Consider the following 22,744-nt stretch of genomic DNA (forward strand, 5'->3'; position numbering starts at 1 on the left):
TCCGCTCGCCTAAGGCATCATTTGTTCCTAATGAGATGGTCATTGGGATTTAAACGGGTGAGCGAAGAATAGGCTTTTCAACCACAGCCGTTACAACAAAAACAAGCTTTTCTGCTCCAAATCCCAGCTCCTCAGCTCCCCGTCCTTCCCTGGTATTGCTCCTCGGCCACGCCAAGCTGGACAACCGCGGCGCTTTGTTTCTGCCAGACCCACAGTGTTACCGCTTACAAACTGGTCATACTGGGGATTTTGGGCACAGCTGGGGCAGCCAGAGCAGCTATTGCGTGAGATAAGCTCTGCACAAGAACCGCCAGACACGCCAGCGCCAACTGTTCTTTTGTCTCGTGCGATCACGCAGCTCGGGGTATTTCTGAGCATGCCTGGCATAATAAATGACTCCTTCCCACTGTACCAGGGCCCCTGAAGAATGCCAAAAAATTCCACGTGCCACTGAAACAGAGAGAAATAATAAATGCTAAAGGTCTGCAACTGCCAAGCTATCTTCTGTGCAAGGGACGCGGAACAAAACGTTCTCGAGTGCTGGATCCAAACGGCAGAGCGGGTTCCTGCTGCTGGTCAAACGTGACGATGTGCTGAACAAGGGCAGAAAAACACTCCGTGGGGTGAACGGAGGAGTGAGATTCGGGGCATCCTGCCGGGGGAAAGTTAGATGCCTGTGAATGAGATGTGGTGCATGGTGAGGGTGATCAAACAGCACCCACCTGCACCCCTAAGCACCAATCCTGCGAGGTGCTGGGGACTACAAAACCCTCCGGCAGCTGCTCCTATGGGATACAGGTTAGTGTATTGCTCTGGCCAAGCAGAACCACCACAAATCAGGGTTGGGAAGGGGGTGGAATCTGTAATGAACGTGGAGATCCTCAGACAAACCCAAGCTGACACCACATTACAACTTTTCCGACTTCATTATCCCTTGGGCTCGGCAAGGAGATCACAGAAGCCTTAAGCTCATGTGGGATGAGCCTCAGGCAAGATCTCAGGCGTTCATCCCGGCCTCTATGATGTGAGATCGGGAATCATTCCAGAGGACGCGGCACACACGGACCGGCTCCAGCGAGGCTGCTCGACACGACAACGCGGGGTAGTGAACAGCAAGAGAAAAATATACAGGCAAATAGAGCCCCTTCCTGCTCCCCCAGCTCTACCTTCCGCCCTGAACACTATTTTAGCAGCATAAGATGAACAATCTTGCAGCATTTATAGAGACCGGGTTGTGAGGACAGGGCCAGGAGAAGAGGCCAAGCTGCAGGATGGGAAGGCTCTGGCAGAACGTGGCTCGGCTCTGCCTGCTGGCTGGTTTTATTGGCTTTTCTAACAGCAAGGGCTACCAAAATCTAACTCTGGAGAAGAGAGTTGCCTTTGAGCAGACAGGAGCATAACACAGGTTACCCACAGACTCCAGGGGCTGCAGTGTGATCCTGGGTCCCGTCTCAGACTCCTGACCCACCAATCACTTTGGAGTTGATTTCTTTCTTAAAACCAGCTTGAAAATTCTTGAATCTTCCCAGTACAGAACAGAAAATATTCTGAAACCTCGGAGTTATGTGAATAAGAGAGACATGAAGTCTCATCCCTCCCTCTGCATTAGCCTTTTGTACTATTGACAGTTTTAGAAGCATCTGGAGCAGTTACGCTTTCGTGGCTATCACTAAAGAGAGACGGGTCAGAACCATATGTGAGATGACAGGTGACATGTGCATTAAGTCAGGTCACCAGCTGAAGTTAGCTCAAAGTACCTGGTTGCTCTTCTGCAACAGATCTGCTCTTACAGAAGGAGACAATCAGTACCCATTAGTTATTAGACTCTATCTTCCCAGTTAAATTGCAGCCCTTCAGATTTCCAGTACTCTCTTTTTCTCTCCTAAATAGAGCAAGAGTTCGCTCCCTCACAGCACTCAAGGAGAGGTCTGACAACTTTTATCCCAAGAAGCACGAGGTGCTGCTTGTCCCTGCGAAATGCTCCCCAGGGACACGTGGTACCCAGAAGAACTACCCAAGAAGCTTGAACAAAGATCAAACCACTTACGAAGCAGCAAATGAGATCCTCGTGAAGGTACAAAGCACTCAGGGACAAACTATTCCCACCCCGTGACTCTTATGGCTTCATTCTGGAGGGTGACAGCACAGCCAGTCTGTCCCCTTCGCCACATGCATGTACCCCATAGGCTAAGTTCTTCCTTCAGGAATCCCTGCAGTAGAATAAAACCCAGTTTATTAAATAAGGCACTACTCCAACAAGGGCAATCCACAGATAATTTCACTCATTTAAACCTTATTTCATCTCAACCAAGTAGACTTATTTCCATTTAACAATCTTAATTCTTTTAGCGCTTTCCGGCTCCCAAATTGACTTTGACAGCAGAATTGACATCCAGCCATCATTTTCGCATAAAGTTCTATTTAGACTCTCCAAACCCCTACAGCGGCCAGAGGTGCAGGAGAAATTCATTAGTAGCATCTTTGGGAAAATGAGCCATCCCTCCCTGCAGCCTCCTCACCGCACAGCCCCGGTTTGGCAGGGTCGCGGCAGAGCTGCCGATCGCTGGGCTGAGCTGCTGATCCCCCCTGTTGCTCCAACTCCAGGCTCAAATCCACCCCTGTGCCGACACATGAGCGTTTGTATCTTTGCTTCTCTGCCGGCTGAGTCACAGAATCACGGAGTGTCAGGGGTTGAAGGGCCCTGGAAATCTCATCCAGGTCAATCCCCCCATGGAGCAGGAACACCCAGATGAGGTTACACAGGAAGGTGTCCAGGGGGTTGGAATGTCTGCACAGAAGGAGACTCCACAACCCCCTGGGCAGCCTGGGCCAGGCTCTGCCACCCTCACCCCAACAAGTTTCTTCTCCTCTTTCACTGGAACCTCCTGTGTTCCAGTTTGCACCCATTGCCCCTTGTCCTGTCCCTGGTTGTCACCAGAAGAGCCTGGCTCCATCCTCCTGACACTCCCCCTTTCCATCTTGATCCCCAGGAATGAGTCCCCCCTCAGTGTCCTCTTGTCCAGCTCCAGAGCCCCAGCTCCCTCAGCCTTTCCTCACACGGGAGATGCTCCACTCCCTGCAGCATCTTGGTGGCTGCGCTGGACTCTCTGCAGCAGTTCCCTGTCCTGCTGGAACTGAGGGGCCACAGCTGGACACAAGATTCCAGGTGTGGTCTCCCCAGGGCAGAGCAGAGGGGCAGGAGAACCTCTCTGACCTACTGGCCACCCCCTTCTAACCCACCCCAGGTCCCATTGCCTTCCTGGCCACAAGGGCCCAGTGCTGGCTCATGGTCACCCTGCTGTCCCCAGGACCCCCAGCTCCCTTTCCCTACGCTGCTTTCATCTTTATCTCTGGGTCACGACGCTCTCTCACTCCCCTCAGCCCTGTTGGGTGTCTCTCATTCAGGAGCTCTCATCTCAGGCTGTTGGGAGCTGGAGTTTCCTTGCTGTCCTCCTCCTCCCATCTGCCGCCCTCCCGTTTCCCTTCACACAAAGGTTACACCGTCCCACGTGTCCGGACCTCAGCTTCATCTGAACTCACCATTAGAAACTCAGGCTGTTACGTTAATCCTCCACCTCACATCCTGAAAATCACCTTCAAACTCAACCCAGCTCCTGTCCCCATCCAAATCATCTCCTGCTCAGTTCAGGCGGTTCTTCAAACACAAGTTAACTGGTCCAATGGGGAAAAAAACGCAATGGAAACTCAAAGTGTTGCTGCTGCTGGCACCAAGTTTTCAGGTGACCTGAGCAGCCAGAACAGCTGCTCTCTATCAAGTGAGCACTCGCTCCAGCAAGGGTCAGCTGAGGAGAGTTAATCTAGGCTTTTCTGCAGTTAAGCTCAGCACAAAGTGTGTGAAATGCACCCTTTCCCAACTGCCCGAGCAGACAGCCGCGGGCGGCAATAATCTGTAATGCAGGCGAATGCACAAGCTGATCTCACACCGCACCGGAGCTTGCTGCAGAAATTCCAGCTTTGCTGAGCTTGGCTCAGAGTTTGAATTCATTTTGGCAGCTGTTTAGGCAGGGAACCAAGCATCTTTCATTCATGTAATTGACTTTTTTATTCATATATATATATATATATATATGAAAAATAATGACAGAGATGACAGGGTAGCTCTTGCTATGCCTAGCTTTCACTCTATGAAACCAAAATATCTGTATTAAGCACGGCTCAGTGGCTAAATACACAAAGTACTGCCCAGGGGCAGTAACAGTATTTAGATATAAACCAGGTTTTATAGCTCTCAGATCCTGATCCTGGGCTCAGGAAGAACATTGGATGTTCAGAAACAAAAGTGAAATTCAGACCAACAAATTCACCGAACAAAAAACCCTTTAACGCCAGAGCTGCGTCTTGCCTTCTGTACCGAGTCTGCAAATTCGGGAGGCAGAAGGAGGGAAGGGATTTGGATAGACGGACGCAATTCCAGGAGAGAGCACTTCAAAGCAGCTGAAGGAGTTTGTCAGCAGATCGTGTGTCGGTGCTGTGTCTGCTGCTGGTTAGGGCAACGGCGTGTGGAACTACAACCTGGGCTTGTATTTGCATTTCAAATGAGCCGTTAGTACAACTGATGAATCTAGCACGAGAATCCCAATTTAGGGCTCTGTCGCTCTGCTCTATAAGACCAAGTAAATAACTCCGTAAATAACTCAAGTGGATTTCCTGACACTTTATTGAGCGCGAGTGAACAAACAAACAACAAAGCCAGGATTACGTTGGGTTTTGCTCCCGGGACGTTTTGGTAGGATGTGTGTTGGCTCTTTCAAGGGCTGCAGGGTGGCTGGAGCCAATTCCTTACGTACCTCCTGGAGCTCTTGAGAACCTCTGAGAATACACCCCGTCCTTCCTGCTCCTCCATCTGCCCATCACAATGAATTCTTCAGCATCTATGGAGATGATACTGCACCAGCTCAGCCCAGGCGAGCTGACTGATAACCGAGATTCTTAGAAAAAGGACACAGGTGGGCCAGGTGTTTTTCCCACAAAGGTCTCGAGAACAATGTGAATGAAGAGCCTTTCTCCAGGATGGGATCAGAAGGGAACACACAGAGTTAAAGCAGAAGACAAAGACTGAAAAACAATCATTGTGCCAATGTTTTTTTTTTCCTGTGTATCAAGGGTAGATATAGAGCGTACAATAGCCTACAGTTCCTATGCATGCCAAAGGCACGGGGAAGGTCACCCTGTAGCTTATATTCTGCTCATTTTTTGCACAGATAACGCCTATAAAGCTCTCTGCAATGCAACACTCATTGCTGCTCCTGTCCAATCAAAGATTAAGCAGTTTGCTGCCTAGAAACTCCACGGAGAAATACCAGGGCCAGGATCCACCCAAAGCCCCAGGAAAGCAGCAGCAGGGCAGCTCGGTGCTCGGTTGCAAAGCAAGAATCCCTCTGGCAACTGGGTGAAGAGCCCAGGGATTCCCTGCGTTCACCTCACATTACTAACGGCGTCACTGTGCATTTGAGCAGTCCACTACCAGATGGCTTTTGGAATTGTTTTAAATGTTAGCTTGCATTTTCTTCGAATATTTAAACGTTCACGCTGCTCTGTTTTCCTTTTGCATGCAGCGCATTGATTTATGTTGTTAGATACCGCATCTCCTTGCCTCGCCAAAAGCACGCATTCGGGAACTATTTCAGGGTTGCTAGTAATATTTTGTATCTCTTTTTATTTTGCGCTTCATTTTTATTAACTTTTTCGGTGGATATATTGTTAAAATAAAAGCGTGCCTTGAAGAAACACAACCAAAACTCAAACCCCTCTTCAGCTCTTTGCCCATCTGCTTCAGAAACCATTTTCAAGAGCTCTGTGGCCACGAGCAAAGCAAAACCGGGGATGTGTACTAACCTACCTACCTGAGCTCCCCTGCCCTCAATAAGTTATCGCTTTGGGCTCATGTTTGGGAATCAACCCACTCCAAGGTCTGGAGACACCTGTGGCTCGACTGAAGGGTTTCTGGCCACTCTCCCGTTTAACACCATCTGTCATAGAAGCTGCAACCCGCGGTAGTTTTACAAGGATCAGCAAAGTTCCTTCCCATTCCCTCAACAACATTAGTTCTTCCTTGAAATCTTGACTTCTGCATTGCCTTTGCGACACCCCAATGCAAGCTCTTCAGCCCTAGGAAGATTCAACACAAAGATTTGCGCTGCGCCCACTGCGGAAATCCAGCATTTCCACCCCAGGGTTGTAGGTTTTAAGAGCAACTGTGTGTGGAGCAGCTCCGTTATTTTTGCAAAGGGAAGCCAAAAGCAAATCATTCCCAAATGCAAAGGGATTTTAAAACTGGGTGCAAAGGAGAGGGTTGAGAACCGTGCACCGAGCTGACACCTGGAAGGGCACAGCTAATCCCGCCTGGTAGCTGGTCCCGTCAACAAGAAATGCGGAATGTGGAGCTGAAACTGTGCGGTGTGAGTGCTCCACATGAATCACAGAGATATAAAGGGGATATAAAACACCCAGCGACCCTTCCCAGACCCTCCCTTGCGCTATTTCTGAGCTGTTCCATGTTCCACGAGCAAAGGAGAGAAGTAATTTTACTTCAGGTGTCACCTGTAAAAATTGCAAAGGCGACGGGAATACATCAGCTTCTTATCTGCAACAAATAGTTAATGAAACCAGTTAGCAGCTCCCGAGACAACAGCCAGGAAAAGCAGTTTCCTTTCTAAACAACAAAGCGCCGATCCTACGATGCGAGTCTCTCTGCAAGGTTTCTGGATGCGTTTCTTCACTCTGATGGGCACGGGCAGCGAGTGGAGATGACGGCGCCTCTTCCTCAACACCTTCTAATAAAGCCCAGAGGAGACTGCGTGCATCAGGCTTTCTTACTAACGGAGTTATTAATGTTCTGTGCACCACTTAACTAGGTTCAGCTTGGGCTCAAACAACGTGGGGACAAATAAATCTGTGATTAAATAAGCTACGTCCTTTTGTGTGGAGCTCCAGGGAGCACCAAGGGGGATGAAGGTTCATTCCTTCATGGAGCAGCTCCCAGTCCAAACTTATATAGAAAGAGATTCCCACCAGGCAATAAAAGTCAATGCAAATACGTACGCTCGCAGTAAACCATTTTGCTTACAAGATGAAGAACGTTTCCAAAACGCAGGTGGGACACTGTACATCAGAGAGCACATCACCAAGGCGGCGAGCCCAGGAGAGGCTTTTCTAAGCACGTCTACGGCCCCGACGAGCAGAACGATGGTTAAACGCGGGTCAGAGCAAGCTCTGCACTCACCGATCCTCAGGGAATGGGGGCTGGCTGCGATCTTCATCAGCCACAGCAGAACGAGCACCAGAGGCGCCAAGACACGGGGCATCTTCTATAAATCCTCATGGAGCCCTTTGGTGGTCTGGGCATGACATAACTCTGCGGAGAGAAAACACGCAGCACGTGAGCGTCTCCGCTCCGCACGCAGCAGGACGACACCGCGGCCCGCGTGCCAAGCACCGGGGACAAAGAGGCTATTCACCCATGGAGGAGGAAGCTATTTACAGGCTCTGAATTATTCAGGAATCGAAGTCAAACTGGGCAAAGAGCTCCTAACAAAAAAAAAAAAAAAAATATGGAAAAGAAACACAAGGAAAAGTCCAATTATTTCATCTTGGCATTTTTAGCGCTTCCACAAAAACAAGTGGAAATCAAGATTGAGTCACATCTCTAATTTGTTTTCTTTTTCCACTCCCGTTTCTACTTGAAGCAGCGTGTAATACTGACTTCTGCTTTTAGGACAGGACAAAATGTTTTCATACCGAACCATAATTTGAGGGATGGGAGCTGGAGACAGAGTCACTTCAGCTGCCAATCTAGAAACTGATTATTGCACTGCAATTATTTGTACCCCAGTGACAGCCACCACCCCTTCTATCCCATCATGTACAAGAGGATTCAGCGTCAGACCACGAGCAGACCATTTCATTTCTCCTCTTACAGGGCAACACCGCTCCCAATACTCTTTGAAACCCCAAACACCATCAATGTGAAGAGTAATCAATACGGAGAATCCACAGACCCAACAGATACTCTGCCCTGGGGAGACCACACCTGGAATCTTGTGTCCAGCTGTGGCCCCTCAGTTCCAGCAGGACAGGGAACTGCTGGAGAGAGTCCAGCGCAGCCACCAAGATGCTGCAGGGAGTGGAGCATCTCCCGTGTGAGGAAAGGCTGAGGGAGCTGGGGCTCTGGAGCTGGACAAGAGGAGACTGAGGGGGGACTCATTGCTGGGATCAAGATGGAAAGGGGCAGTGTCAGGAGGATGGAGCCAGGCTCTTCTGGTGACAACCAGTGACAGGACAAGGGGCAATGGGTGCAAACTGGAACACAGGAGGTTCCACTGAAAGAGGAGAAGCAACTTGTTGGGGTGAGGGTGGCAGAGCCTGGCCCAGGCTGCCCAGGGGGTTGTGGAGTCTCCTTCTGTGCAGACATTCCAACCCGCCTGGACACCTTCCTGTGTAACCTCATCTGGGTGTTCCTGCTCCATGGGGGGATTGACCTGGATGAGCTTTCCAGGGCCCTTCAACCCCTGACACCCTGTGATTCTGTGATACTGGCACTGGCTGTCCCACAGCAGATTCCCACAGCACAATTAAACAATTCTTTTATAAATACCATTTTAAACAGCTACGTAGAAGGTACATTTTACTTTCTAGAAGAAATGGTTGTCCCTCAAGTTGACAATTTTGTCTCCACATTCAGCAATGTCCTTAAACGCTGACTTTGAGTGTTTCATCTGTTACCTTACCTCTCCCTTCTCCAATTTGCTGCCAAACTTTCTCATGCGATTCATTTGTCTAATTCTTGGGCCAAATACCAAACTCCTGACGCAGGCAAAGTCTTGACCGTGAGTTTTGTCTGAGAAAGACGCAGCTTTCTAATCGCAAGGTTTAAATTCAGCTGGGTTTTTATTACATTTAGACTCGTGCCATCTCAGCCCTCCCCAAAGGGGTTATCCCCTATTTATACAGACAGGGAAGGGAGGTGGAAGAAATACTGAGATGTGGCCATAGAAACAAGGGCAGTTCAAGAAAACTGCGGGACCCCACACTCAAATATCAGCTGGACAAATATCGTCTGATTTCAGAGGCTGCGCGCTCAACACGTTTTTAAACAGCAAAAGCTGCCAAAATCCATCTGGAAATCATCAGCCAGCTCTGAGAAGGGCAATGGCAATTTTACCTCTTTTTTAGCGGGAGTTACAGAGTAATTCCTAGGGAGGAAAAGCCCTATAAGGTTAAGGACATGGTAAATTGGTTACTTAGAAGCGCTGGCAGCGGCAGAGGCAGATTGTGGAGCAACATATCATTTGAGCACTTTGAAGCAGTTATTTCTAAACTTTCCAAGTTATTGACAAAACAGCAGGATCGCATCAAATTTACTCACACTGGCATTACAGCCCAGGCTGGGAACCCGCGCCCGCAGCACTAGAGTCACACACACCCCCTTAAAGCCCTTCCTGCAGAGCCAGAGATGGAGCCGGGGGCAGCTCCAGGCCTTATGGAGCCCCAGAAAGGAGCCGGGGGCACCTCCAGGCATTATGGAGCCCCAAAAAGGAGCCGGGGGCACCTCCAGGCCTTATGGAGCCCCAGAAAGGAGCTGGGGGCACCTTCAGGCCTTATGGAGCCCCAAAAAGGAGCTGGGGGCACCTCCAGGCCTTATGGAGCCCCAGAAAGGAGACGGGGGCACCTCCAGGCCTTATGGAGCCCCAGAAAGGAGCTGGGGGCACCTTCAGGCCTTATGGAGCCCCAAAAAGGAGCTGGGGGCACCTCCAGGCCTTATGGAGCCCCAGAAAGGAGACGGGGGCACCTCCAGGCCTTATGGAGCCCCAGAAAGGAGCTGGGGGCACCTTCAGGCCTTATGGAGCCCCAAAAAGGAGCTGGGGGCACCTCCAGGCCTTATTGAGCCCCAAAAAGGAGACGGGGGCACCTCCAGGCCTTATGGAGGCCCAAAAAGGAGCTGGGGGCACCTCCAGGCATTATGGAGCCCCAAAAAGGAGCTGGGGGCACCTCCAGGCCTTATGGAGCCCCAGAAAGGAGCCGGGGGCACCTCCAGGCCTTATGGAGCCCCGAGAAGCTGCACCCTCCTCAGGATCAGCTCCAAAGCTGCTCCCAAGACTCACAGTCTTGGTTTCCTTCCTCCTTTAGGTCCCACTTCTTGCAGTGCTACCCTAGATGTGCTTTTGGTGCAAAAAACCATCCCGAGCAGCCCTGGCCAGCCGGAGGTGATTAACAACTGCATCCCAACAAACAAAGCGTCTGTTACAGGGCCTCGGATGTGTTTTGCCTTCTTCCTCCTCTGCTGCCTGCTCAAGGCAGGCCAGAAGAGACAACCAGAGCCATCGGAAGGAGAGGGGCAGAGAAAGGCTTCAAACGCATCTTGAGATGCGACTGAGACAACCGGCAATTGCTCGTCCGTGCTGTTCTCCCTGCTGCAGCCGGCCAGCGGCTGACACATCAGCTCTGTGCTCCATGAGCAACCTGTCAAAGGGTTTGTACCCGGGCAGGAACAACCCCGGGTTCCAGTATGAGTTGGGGAACAAGCTGTGGAGAGCAGTGTAGGGAAAGGGGAGCTGGGGGTCCTGGGGACAGCAGGGTGACCATGAGCCAGCACTGTTTAGTTTAGATACTATCAGGATATACTTGGGGAACATATATATATATATATATATACACACACACACACACACACATATATATATGTACAGCCATACCACCCTGAGAACGCCTGATCTTGTCTGATCTCGGCAGCTAAGCAGGGTCAGGCCTGGTCAGTACTTGGATGGGAGACCAGCTGAGAATAGCGGGTGCTGTGGGCTGAGCCAGCACTGGGCCCTTGTGGCCAGGAAGCCAATGGGACCTGGGGTGGGTTAGAAGGGGGTGGTCAGTAGGTCAGAGAGGTTCTCCTGCCCCTCTGCTCTGCCCTGGGGAGACCACACCTGGAATCTTGTGTCCAGCTGTGGCCCCTCAGTTCCAGCAGGACAGGGAACTGCTGCAGAGAGTCCAGCGCAGCCACCAAGATGCTGCAGGGAGTGGAGCATCTCCCGTGTGAGGAAAGGCTGAGGGAGCTGGGGCTCTGGAGCTGGGCAAGAGGACACTGAGGGGGGACTCATTCATGGGATCAAGATGGAAAGGGGGAGTGTCAGGAGGATGGAGCCAGGCTCTTCTGGTGACACCAGCCTCCTCCTCCACCAGCATATGCTTCTCATCCACAACATCAGCCACATCCACCCAATGTCATCTGACACGGAGTTTTAAGATCATGTCAAATTCCAGCCAAAGCGGTGGAGGGAAACGCCTGCCCTGCCTCTGTCAGAGCGCGATAGGATCCCCATGCTAAAACTAGTAGTCCTGTGACTTTCGACTCCGAGGGACAGACCTCGAGGCCTCCTTTGCTGTTTGCAGCCTGGTTTGGCGGATTATGAGAACCCCAGAGAAGCAGCTGCCTTTGCATCACCAGCTTAGAGCGAGCAGCGCGGCTAAATAATAAACACCAGGCACCCACTGTGCTCCGCGGCGTGAGCGGCGGGGTTGTAATTACCTAGAACATGGAGCACAGAGGGATACTGTGTTCACCTAACGCACTACCCACTGCTAAGAAAGGCTTCCCAACACTTTGATTTTTGAGCACGGAGCCACGGAGCAGCTGCCAGCAATAGAAATACACCTTGGGGTTCAGCAAACTGCAGAAACACGCAGGTTACTACAAGCCGTGCCCATAGAGCATCTGGTAGATGGAGCTGCTTGTAAAACACCCAGGGAGCGCAACACAAGGACAACTCCCCACCAACAACCTGTGCCACCCAGCAGCGGGAACAGGCGCCGGAATTCAACGTGTAGGATGGAAGAGAAAAGAGAAAGAGGGTTTTTATTCCCAGCTGAACATCAAGGTTTCAGCTCTCAAAGGAACAAAAGGCCTCGTGGCTCTTGTCACTCCCCCATCCACAAGTTCCTACTCTGGAAATTCAGGCACAAAAGGGTAGTAACCACAGTTCAGCTTCATTGCAAAGTGATTTTTGCCTTGCTGAGCTGGCCATCCCATCCTCCCAGCAGCTTTTGCTTCCTCACAGCTGCAAGGTGCATCTGTCTCTCCCTCGTCTCCTCCTGAGAAGCCATAAAACATCCTTTCTGCCCAGGTGCAGTAACGAACCACACGTACGTGGGGTATCGACTCCAGCGCAGCCCGAAATTCCACGCAGGGAGGGAAGGAAAATGACATTCTTATTCATGCGACACAAAGCAGAAAGCCTTAGAATTCAAGAGAACAAGGGTATTTAGCAACTTGCCGCACTAATTCTTGTGCACGTGAAAACGATTTGTCCCAGTTCACCCTCAGCACGGCTTGCTGCAAATAAATCAAAGCCAATCTTTTCCACCAAGGAAATGAGAAGTTTTGTCGGCCTGTACATTTACAGCTACTGCATTAATGGTTCTTGTGCTGTGATTGCAAGTCTGATTGATGGACAGATGTTTATAACGCAGTATGAATCTGTTGCCCCAAAAGGAGTGGGCTACATAGGTACATCGGGGTGGTACGTGAATTGCTGAATAGCTCGTCCCTGGCTTCTCTCTGCACAGCACAAGCCTGTAATTCTTTTCCTGTTAAGCTCTTTTTCATCTTCAGCCCTGAAAATTCAAGAGAATAAAATAAATCAAGACTATACTAAACAGTTTAGAGTTCTCTCTGGAGATAAAAGTCTCTAAATACCAAGCGGAATTATGGACGATTTGCTTCTCAGAGGAAGCAACTTGCTTCTGAAACTACTTATACATTTTTAATGAGTGTGTGAGATGGTACTGCTCTTCATCGCTGCCGCCACATCCTCCTGATATCCTGAGACTTTTGCAGAAGAATTCTTAGACGATACAGCAAACAAGTGAAATCACAGAATAAAACTCTCCTGAAGCTGCCACAATAGTCAAGATACACCTGAACAGCAGCCACTTCTTTTCTCTGCCCCTTGTTCCCTCCGCCCGAGGATGCTCAAGACACCCAGGTACGCTGGAAGCGTGAATAGAAATAGCAAAGACGCCACCGCAATGCAAAATGTGCTTCCACATCTGTCCTGCACATCTGGCCCCAGCACGGGCTGCATCCAGCGACACACATCGCAGCATCTCCAGCTGTACCGAGCAGGACCAGGCTCCCAAAAACCTCATTTGCTTCGTCCTGACGCAACCTCCGTTCACTTCTGCTGCAAAACCGTCGTCTGCGAGCTCGCCGAGAACCACAAACACCCTTTAAAATTGGCAGCGACTCCACTCTTCTCCAGGCGATCGGGAGGCAGACTCGCACCCAACTGTGAGTTTGGAGGTGGCTTTGGTGTTGATGGATCTTTCCGTGCGTCACCAGAAGCTTGATGAATGGTGCGAAAACGCAGCTCAAGCAAAGCTCGAGTAATCCTCACAGCTGAGGCAACAAATCTAACAGCTGCAGAGCAGCGAGCAATTCGGAAAAACTGTCAGGAAATATCAACAAACAACTTAGCAGAGCCTTCTTCATTCTTTCGGCAAGCAAAGGGAGCGTTTCCTTTGCAAATCTTCATCTGCAGAGAGGCTCAAGTTTCAATGGAGCTGACAAGAGGGAAGGAACCCAAAAAACATCTCAACAGGTGCCGGGTGCTGGGTTGAGAAAGCGCCTGTTTGTCTCGGGGCGAGGGGAGGAACTAAATTACAAGCCTGCCCCAGGGATACAGAGATGTAAGTTCAATTAAACTGAAAAATCACTCCGTTTCAAGCTACCAACAATATGTTTTCCTCTGCAAAACGCATAATTAGCATGGGTAAATCATTACCACGAGGTATTGTTGCAGTCAGAACCTCGGGAAGATTGAGAGAAGGATCAGGCATTTATGAAGAGAATTAACAGCTGGAATTACAATGGTAGTAGTATTTTTTTAAAGAGAAAATAAGCTTTGGGATGGCATGTAAACCCTTCAGTGGGTAAACCCCACGTTTGAGGGTTACAAGAATCACCCCTTGGGGCTTCTGGAAGCAGCCAGTACTAAAAAGGACACTTACCAACATGAACCACAGCTCTGTTCCAGTCTAGCAATTTCTATGTTCCTATAAAAACCACATCTCCTTTTAGATTCCATCAGCATTAAAGAGCCTGATCTACATTCAGCCACCAAGCCTGTGCTCTTCTCGCACTGTCCCGCCAGGGATGAACTCGTGTGGGGTGACAGACCAGCAGTATCTCCCTTCTCCAGGTGTCGGGGATAAAAGCACCTTCCACTCCCCATGGCGCCCCAGTGATGCTAAAGCTCTGGAGGGTCATTCTGTTAGTGGGTGATACTGGAGAGGAGGTGATATTAGCGATAAACACGGCTCAGCTGATATATAAAATGGCTCCATCCTCCTGACACTCCCCTTTCCATCTTGATCCCCAGGAATGAGTCCCCCCTCAGTCTCCTCTTGTCCAGCTCCAGAGCCCCAGCTCCCTCAGCCTTTCCTCACACGGGAGATGCTCCACTCCCTGCAGCATCTTGGTGGCTGCGCTGGACTCTCTGCAGCAGTTCCCTGTCCTGCTGGAACTGAGGGGCCACAGCTGGACACAAGATTCCAGGTGTGGTCTCCCCAGGGCAGAGCAGAGGGGCAGGAGAACCTCTCTGACCTACTGACCACCCCCTTCTAACCCACCCCAGGTACCATTGGCTTCCTGGCCACAAGGGCCCAGTGCTGGCTCATGGTCACCCTGCTGTCCCCAGGACCCCCAGGTCCCTTTCCCCTACGCTGCTCTCTAACAGGTCATTCCCCAACTTACACTGGAACCTGGGGTTGTTCCTGCCCAGATTCAAGAATCTACACTTGCCCTTATATTTCATTAAATTTTTCCTCGCCCAACTCTCCAGGATGGACGAGCCCCATGGCACAGCAAAGAGGACGCTGCCTTCATCTGCCCCATCCCTCTGTGCCAGAAGTCACTGTTGCCAGGAGAAGAAGCAAAACACCAGCTTTGCCCATTGAAAGCCCAGTGTCGAGGCTCATAAGCGATGGTTTACCCCCATTTACACCGCACTCAGAGCTGCCGAGCCAAGGAGATGTGGGCACACACGCCGGGGCACTGCAGGAACAGCAACCCCCCAAACCACCCCTACACAACCCACCTGACGCCATCTGCCAACAGCCTCCCTGGCTGCGCCAATCCACTTCCCACTGGGAAAAAACCACAGTGCAAAGGGAAAGCTGAGATCATATAGGATTTTCTTCCTCCCTGGTGCCCACAATTTATTTTTATTAACAAACAATAGCAGTTAACAGCACTGTGGTCTCACACTGCGATGTCTGCTCTACCCACTTCAGACGCTCTTAATTGGCTTGAAGCTGTTATCTTAAAGGCAAAATCACGACAAGGCCGGGAGAAGGGGAGTGTCTGTAGGTGGAAGAACAGCAGCTTTTCTTCCAGCTGAGGACAGCAAGCTGCCGTTCAACAGCTCCTCCGATCCAGGGGCTGTATGTCACGGCATCCCCTCGATCTCTTTACCATTTTAAGCACAATGCCAATGATAATTACTGTTTACCTTGCATAAAGTTTGTGGCCAGGTTTGACTGTGAATCATCTAAAAGAGCAGCAAGAAGAGCGTTGTTTACCTCCCCATACCCAGCACTCGCAAAAGTCTGTGTACAACCTTGCACCCGCTGTTTCTCCTCCTATTTAACCTCCTATTTTAACCCTGCTATTTACCCCCATCTCTCTTATCACCAGCACGAACTGACACACGTTCGGCAAACCCGACAATACCAACAAAGTACGATCAAAGCTCCAAGGACATTCAAAGCGCTCAAAACATCTGTAATCTGTCCTAAGAAAAGAAAAGGTATCATTAGTCAGCTTTTCTAGAGATTCGCTCGTCTAATTAGCAAACACGTAGCTGTGTTTCTCTTTAATCTCTACCAGAGCTTTCTCTAAATACAACAGTAACGAATATAGATTCATTATCAGCTGCAGTATAATGAAATAAACCAGTGCCAAAGCACACAGTGAAGTCATCACCATCGTCCGGTTTCCAGATGTAATAATATGCACAAACCTATGAGTGAAATAGGCCCAGCACAAATAAGGTACCGCACAACGCACGGTAGAGCTGATACAACTCACAGCACAGCACCTTCAAACCAACGTCATTCAGTCTACTTCAATACTACAAGATCATGCCCGAAGCACACAGACCTGTATCTCAACCCTTGGAGCTGGCGCCATAGCAAGAAAACTGAACACCAAAAATCTCTGCATTTTACCCCTTTTTAGTGCCGAATTTTAACGCTTTCAAGCCCCACGTTGGGACTATATACAATATGCAGCCAAGGACCAGTGCCTGTTTTCGGGGAGGAGGATACGAGGGAATCTCCGAGGCGAGCAGCATCTCCATTGCTCAACAGCTGCCTGTGTGCAAAGAGACCTCAAATAAATACAAACAGAGCCTTGGCTTCATAAAAAGCTTGACCAGGAAAAAGAGAAAGCCTTTAAACCGAAAGTTGTCTTCCATTAAGAAACAGATTAAAATGGAGCTTTGAAATGTCAGTTCTGTTCCAACAAAACCCAACGCAAACACGTGATCCAGGGACAAGCCGCCGTATGAAACTGGGGACCCACCTGCAACACAGCAAATTGGAAACACAATGCAAAGAAGTTCACCGGTCACGGAATGGGGTTGAAAGGAGCTCTGGAGATCATCTGGTCCAACCCAGAATCCTCACACGGGACACGTAAGGAGCACGAAGACTCTATGGAAACACCACAGATGAGGCAAGGAAGCTCAAACAATTCTGAATCGGCATTCGTGGTGCAAAGCGCCTTTGCCTGTTAACCCACAGGGCAGCTCTTCCCAGTTCTCACACACCGTGTCCCAGCAGCAGGAAGCTCCAGAAAGGAGAATCTGGGTCGATTCAGAGCTGCAAGAGTGAGACACTTTATGATGCCTCCAGGCAAATGAATGGAGCAAGATCAACTTCAGGTGGAAACAAGCCCAGGAGGTCGCGTTGAGAAAAGTTCTGCGTGCGTTTACAAGTTTTATTTGTAATACAACTTTGCATTGAAGCTGTAAGTGTTCTAGGAAGATTTACGCTTCATTTCACTGCAGGGCACGTACAGCCCCAAGTCAAACTGTCCCTTGAAACAACGCGGTTGGCACAAGCTTGGCCCAAACCCTCTTTTCTCTTGGGTGCTGTTTATGGGGTGGAAAGAACCAAGATTAAAATAAGACTGAAGAGTGTGAGCAAGTGTAAAATCAACGCTGTTGAAAAAACAACACCCAGGACTCCAGCTTTACAATGTGCTCAGAACCAACTGCTTTAAGAAACCCACACACAAAGACTGATATTTTCCCGCAAAATTTCCTTTTATCAAAACAGAATCACAGACTGGACTGGGTTGGAAAAGCCCTCAGAGCTCATCCAGTCCAACCCTTGGTCCAGCTCCAGCCCATTGACTAGATCATGGCACTAAGTGCCATGGCCAATCTCAGTTTACAAACCTCCAGGGCCGGTGAGTCCAGCACCTCCCTGGGCAGCCATTCCAATCCTGACCACTCTCTCTGCACAGAATTGCTTTCTCATCTCCAGCCTCAATTTCCCCTGGCAGAGTTGAAGCCCATGGCCCCTTGTCCTATTGCTGATGCCTGGGAGAAGAGCCCAATCCCCCCCTGGCTAGAACTGCCCTTCAGGTAGTTCTAGAGAGTGCTGAGCTCAGCTCTAAGCCTCCTCTTCTCCAGACTGAACAAGCCCAGCTCCCTCAGCCTCTCCCCATAGGGCTTGTGTTCCAGTCCCTTCCCCAGTCTTGTTGCTCTTCTCTGGACCCGCTCCAGCACTTCAATCTCTTTCCTGACCGGAGGGGCCCAGAACTGAACACAACACTCCAGGTGTGGCCTCCCCAATGCAGAGCACAGGGGAAGGGTCACTGCCCTTGTCCTGCTGACCACGCTGGTTTGGACACAGGAAACACTTTGATGGAAAATGTTCAGGTCTTTCAGAAGAAAAGCAACCCAACAAACGCTAACCCGCATCCGCTGGTAGTGAGGAATTACTGCTACCTCCGAGTCTCTTTACACATGGAGGAAGTTCTACAATATGAATCGGATCTGTGAACACATCCGGGAGTCCAGGCGGGGAGAAAAAGCTCTTAAATGCATCAACCTGATCTCCGAGCTACAGAAAGAAGATTAATCTATTTATTTCACTTAAAGTCTCTGGCAGATTCAAGAGGGAAAAGAAAGGAAAACAAAGAAGCCTCTACCAAATCAACCTGCAAGAAGTGGTTTATGGCCAAAAAGCTGGTTTTGCTTCTTTTTATAGCTGCCAAAAGTGTAAGTGAAATAAATAGATTAATCTCTCATCTATCACACAAAGAACATTTTCATACATCCAAGCTCAAAAAGCCTGCGCTTTGAGAAGGTAATTTGTGAAGGGCTGAAGGTGATGTTTATAAGATTTGGTCTGTGTATTTTAATGGAGCAAGAATTTTATTTGGAAGACTGTCTATGCATCTAATGTCCATGCATTTGAAAGGAGGGAAAGAGGACAGATTTAAGAATATGCATTAGAAAGCACAGGGGTGATGGGCTTGAGAGCAGACAGAATCACAGAATCACAGAATCACAGAGTGTGAGGGGTTGAAGGGCCCTGGAAAGCTCATCCAGGTCAATCCCCCCATGGAGCAGGAACACCCAGATGAGGTTACACAGGAAGGTGTCCAGGCGGGTTGGAATGTCTGCACAGAAGGAGACTCCACAACCCCCCTGGGCAGCCTGGGCCAGGCTCTGCCACCCTCACCCCAACAAGTTTCTTCTCCTCTTTCAGTGGAACCTCCTGTGTTCCAGTTTGCACCCATTGCCCCTTGTCCTGTCCCTGGTTGTCACCAGAAGAGCCTGGCTCCATCCTCCTGACACTCCCCCTTTCCATCTTGATCCCCAGGAATGAGTCCCCCCTCAGTCTCCTCTTGTCCAGCTCCAGAGCCCCAGCTCCCTCAGCCTTTCCTCACACGGGAGATGCTCCCATTCAACGTTTCCCCGCCCAGCTCTCCAGCCTGTCCAGGTCTCTGATGGCAGCACAGCTTCCAGTGTCACCCACTCCTCCCAGCTTGGTGTCACCAGCAAACTTGCTGACAGTCACTCTGTTCCCTCGTCCAAATCACTGATGAATATATTGAATAACAGCAGCCCCAGCACTGCCCCCTGAGGCTCTGCACTGGATACAGGATCAACTGACTCTGCCCATTGACCACGACTCTCTGGCTTCTTCCCTTCAGCCAGTTCGCAGTCACCTCACTCCCCGCTCATCCAGCCCGCACTCCCTCAGCAGACAGAGGAGAAAAGTCTGCACAAGAGAACAAGGAAACCTGCAAAACTCAAGGTATGCAAGGAAAACACAGGAGTTAAGAGATGAACATACACGCAACATAGAGCTGCACTCAACCACCACATACAAAGAGGAATGGAATGACTTATAGCGACAGATAGTCTTGCACAAGAAGGCAGAACCTAAGTCCAAACTGGTAAGTGATGTTGCATTTTGAAGGCAATAGTTTGCACAATGTAAGCTTTTAAATGATACACAAACAAAAATATTCCAGACCAGAAACCTATGTGTTTAACACCAAAATTCCTACCTGAGCACAAGAATTCCCTTCCTATCCGCAGGGTGACAGGAGCAGATGAATGGCACCACACTCGTGGATTTTATTCAGGGATTTGATACGAAGCAAGCAAAGATCAATTGGCTTCATTAACAAAGCACAACGCACAGGCCGGCTCCTCGGTGTGAAAACCAGATCTGTGCACAGAACAAATTCCCCCTGGCCGCCTTGCCTTGCTGTTGCTCCACGTTCGCTACCATCAGGCTGCCTGTGCTCCTGACTTCGCAGCATCCGCTAAACTGCTCCCCGAGCGCCCATCCTCATCAGCGAGAACCCATTTCCAAACTGAGCAACAACAACCCTTTCTGTAGTTGGCTTTTCAGTTGTTCTCATCACCGGCTTAACATCAATTCCAGTTAAATGAGGAGAGTACAAAGGGACTAAGTTATGCCCGTGCTGGGCGCTCTGAAAACCCTGATCATATCACCCCCTTCCAGCTACGGGCATAAATTGTCCTCATTAACCAGCCTGAATGTTTGCGTCTTGACCTATAATCCATCCAGAATCCAGCACCATGGTCCAATGTAGCTGTTGTCTTTGAGCCCAGATTCCGGTCAGGTGACTCGGACATCTGATGCCCCAAATTTGCTCTTTCTGCTCTAGACACTTCCAGTTTTGTCTCAACACTAGATAAAACGACACTTACACAGCTATGGTTTCAATACCCATTGATGTGCCCGCCCTTAATCAACCTGGGGTATGATGGGCAGTTTCTAATCAAATTTCATGGGGTTGCAGACTCACAAAACTATTGGTTCCTATGAGTTTCATGAAATAACAGTCTAGCAGGAGAGAAAGATTTCCCCGCAGAGGGAAGGACTGCGAGTCGAGCTCAAATCCCACAAGGCATCGAGGAATCCACAAGGGAAAGATGTTGTGCGTGCCCTGAATATAGGGAAAATCATCAATTAGAGCTTACTGAATTCAGCCACGAGGCATAAACCAGGCTGCCTTAGCTCCCCGGCTCGCAGGAACCACTCGGGTTTTCTCTCCCCACCCTCTGGGATTCGCTTCAGCTCAGATACGCTCCAAGCAGAGGGAATAGTTGCAGTTGCTAACTGCTCTCAAATGGCATCTCCCCGTGTCCCCACAAGAAAAGCTGTTAACACTGCACCCCACACCACCCCTTGCCAAAAGCACTGCTGGTGGGAGAGGGACAGACACCCAAGGGGACACATAACGCTGAGCATTTCGGAGGTGGATGAAGGCGGTCGCTCATCAGACCTCCAACCCTGAGCCGTTCCCCAGCCCATCGTCCCCTCCAGAAGTTCAATCACTAACAGTAGGGGTCATTTTCTGTGCCACCCCCCTCAAGTGCCATCACTTAAACCTCAAATAGCACAGTGGGATGGTGACCCCGGCGTGCAGACGCTGTCACTAACAGAACATGGACAGCCTGGTGTGGGGAAATAAACCCGTAAATTAAAAACAAAACCAACCGCCGCCACCTCAGTCGCTTTGTGTTATCTGGATGGTCCCTGCCCTGAAGACATGTCGCTGTCTGCACCCAGCGCTGCTCTGTGTGCTCAAACAGGGATCTCACCCGAGCAGGAAGGCCATTTCACACCTGGATTTCAGCCGCTGGTCCGCAGGGACACACCAGGGACTGGAATTTCACCTGCGAGCACCCGCCGAGCGCAGGAGAGCCATGTGGGAGGAGGCTGGGTAGATACGGGTCCGACGAGGCAGAGATGGTTAATGGCACGGCCCAAAGTTCTGCAGTGACAGCACGCAGGAGCCGGGCCAAGCGCAGCACTGACTCCTTCTCCTCCCAGAGAAAATGCAGCGAAGAACAATCGGTTGACACATCGAATTAAAAAACACCCTCGGCGCATAATTTCCTATTAGTGAAGTGTTGGGTGGCCCCTGAACAGCCTCAGATGTGCCACCCTGCGAGACATCTCCTGACAGCACGACCTGCTCATTAGGGGCTGCACAAAAAGTTGAAAGATCTGAGTGTTCCGAGCTTGAAGGGGCCACATTTCTGCCTAAAAATGAGCAGGGGAAGAGCATCCAAGTCACAGGGAAAGAATGGACGGTCTCCAGATACTTGAATTTATGTTAACCTGGAGATGAGACAAAGACCCATTAATTTCTGGCCTGTCCAAGCAAGAATTGGACGAGTGACAACTTGAGCATTATGACTTCAATGGCCCGTCTCCCCAGGGTGCTGGGAGATGCTCTTTCTGGCTCTCCCGTCCACAATGGCAGGAGGATCCAAATCGAGCCCGGCTCGCCGTCCTCACGTGAACGGCCGGAGCCCTCTTGGCGCTGCGTGCCTTGTGGAGCCTGATGAAGAGCTGCTGGAGCCCCTGCTCGTCCCTCCCGCCTCCCGCGATGAGCCGCTCAGCCAGGGATCGCTCCCTGGGGAGCAGGGGGGCACCGCGTCTCCAAATCCCTCTTTCCGAGCTGACAGCCGCCCTTCAGCCCAGCAGCACGCTCAAACCGCTCGCGAACAGAGAGATTTTCATGAGAGCTCATCCCCTCCCAAAATCTTTCCAAGCTCCTTTTCTTAGGCACTTTGAAATAATTAAAGTCTTCCATCAAATTATACTGAAGATCTCTATGAAAAGCCTTTAATTTCCATTCGCTTAATGTAACTCCATCCACCAGATGAACTCTGCGGGGGGCTTTTTTGTTTTGGGTTTTGCTTTTTCCGTCTCCTTCTTATTTTTTTTTGGTCTGCCTCCTAAAATATCACGCTGAGAGACTTTAATTTGATTTTAGCCTGACTAGAATTTTGGGCTGTGCCACATCGTGTCAGCCGAATGCAGCTGCAGTAATCTCAGGCTCTTGTACTTTGATGCATTGCTGCTGCCCCCCGTGAGCTCATTAAATGCAATTTCTGCATGCAAATAAAGCCTCAAATTAGCACAAACCCCAAGGAACACCGGGGTCCCCCAACCCATTGCTCCCTCCTACAATCAGGCTGAAGTACCCCGAAGTGATCCAGCAAGCACGGGTTTACAGCAGAAAGGGAAGGTTTCATGTTTTATCTAAATAGGGGAGATTGCCCAGCTGACCTTTAGCTCGCAAAATGAACGACAGGGATTTTCCGCGGGGCAGAAATAATTCTTTCCGCCCCGGTGACTTCTTTAACTGATAAACTCTTTA

General features: G+C 50.1%; 1 protein-coding gene across 1 annotated transcript in view; it reads right to left on the reverse strand.

Moving 5' to 3' along the window:
* The window catches only part of GRIK4 (glutamate ionotropic receptor kainate type subunit 4), a gene marked incomplete at its 3' end in the record, with an annotated part of 112,739 nt that extends 105,399 nt beyond the window's left edge, over nt 1-7,340 (reverse strand). The window contains exon 1 of the mRNA XM_082070150.1: nt 7,244-7,340. Coding sequence (XP_081926276.1) covers nt 7,244-7,325 — 82 coding nt within the window. The 5' untranslated portion in view covers nt 7,326-7,340. The remainder of the gene's footprint in view (nt 1-7,243) is intronic.
* Nucleotides 7,341-22,744: the final 15,404 nt, after the last annotated feature.

Source organism: Streptopelia decaocto (genome assembly GCF_964273445.1).
Source record: "Streptopelia decaocto genome assembly, chromosome: 21".
Lineage (NCBI taxonomy): Eukaryota > Metazoa > Chordata > Aves > Columbiformes > Columbidae > Streptopelia > Streptopelia decaocto.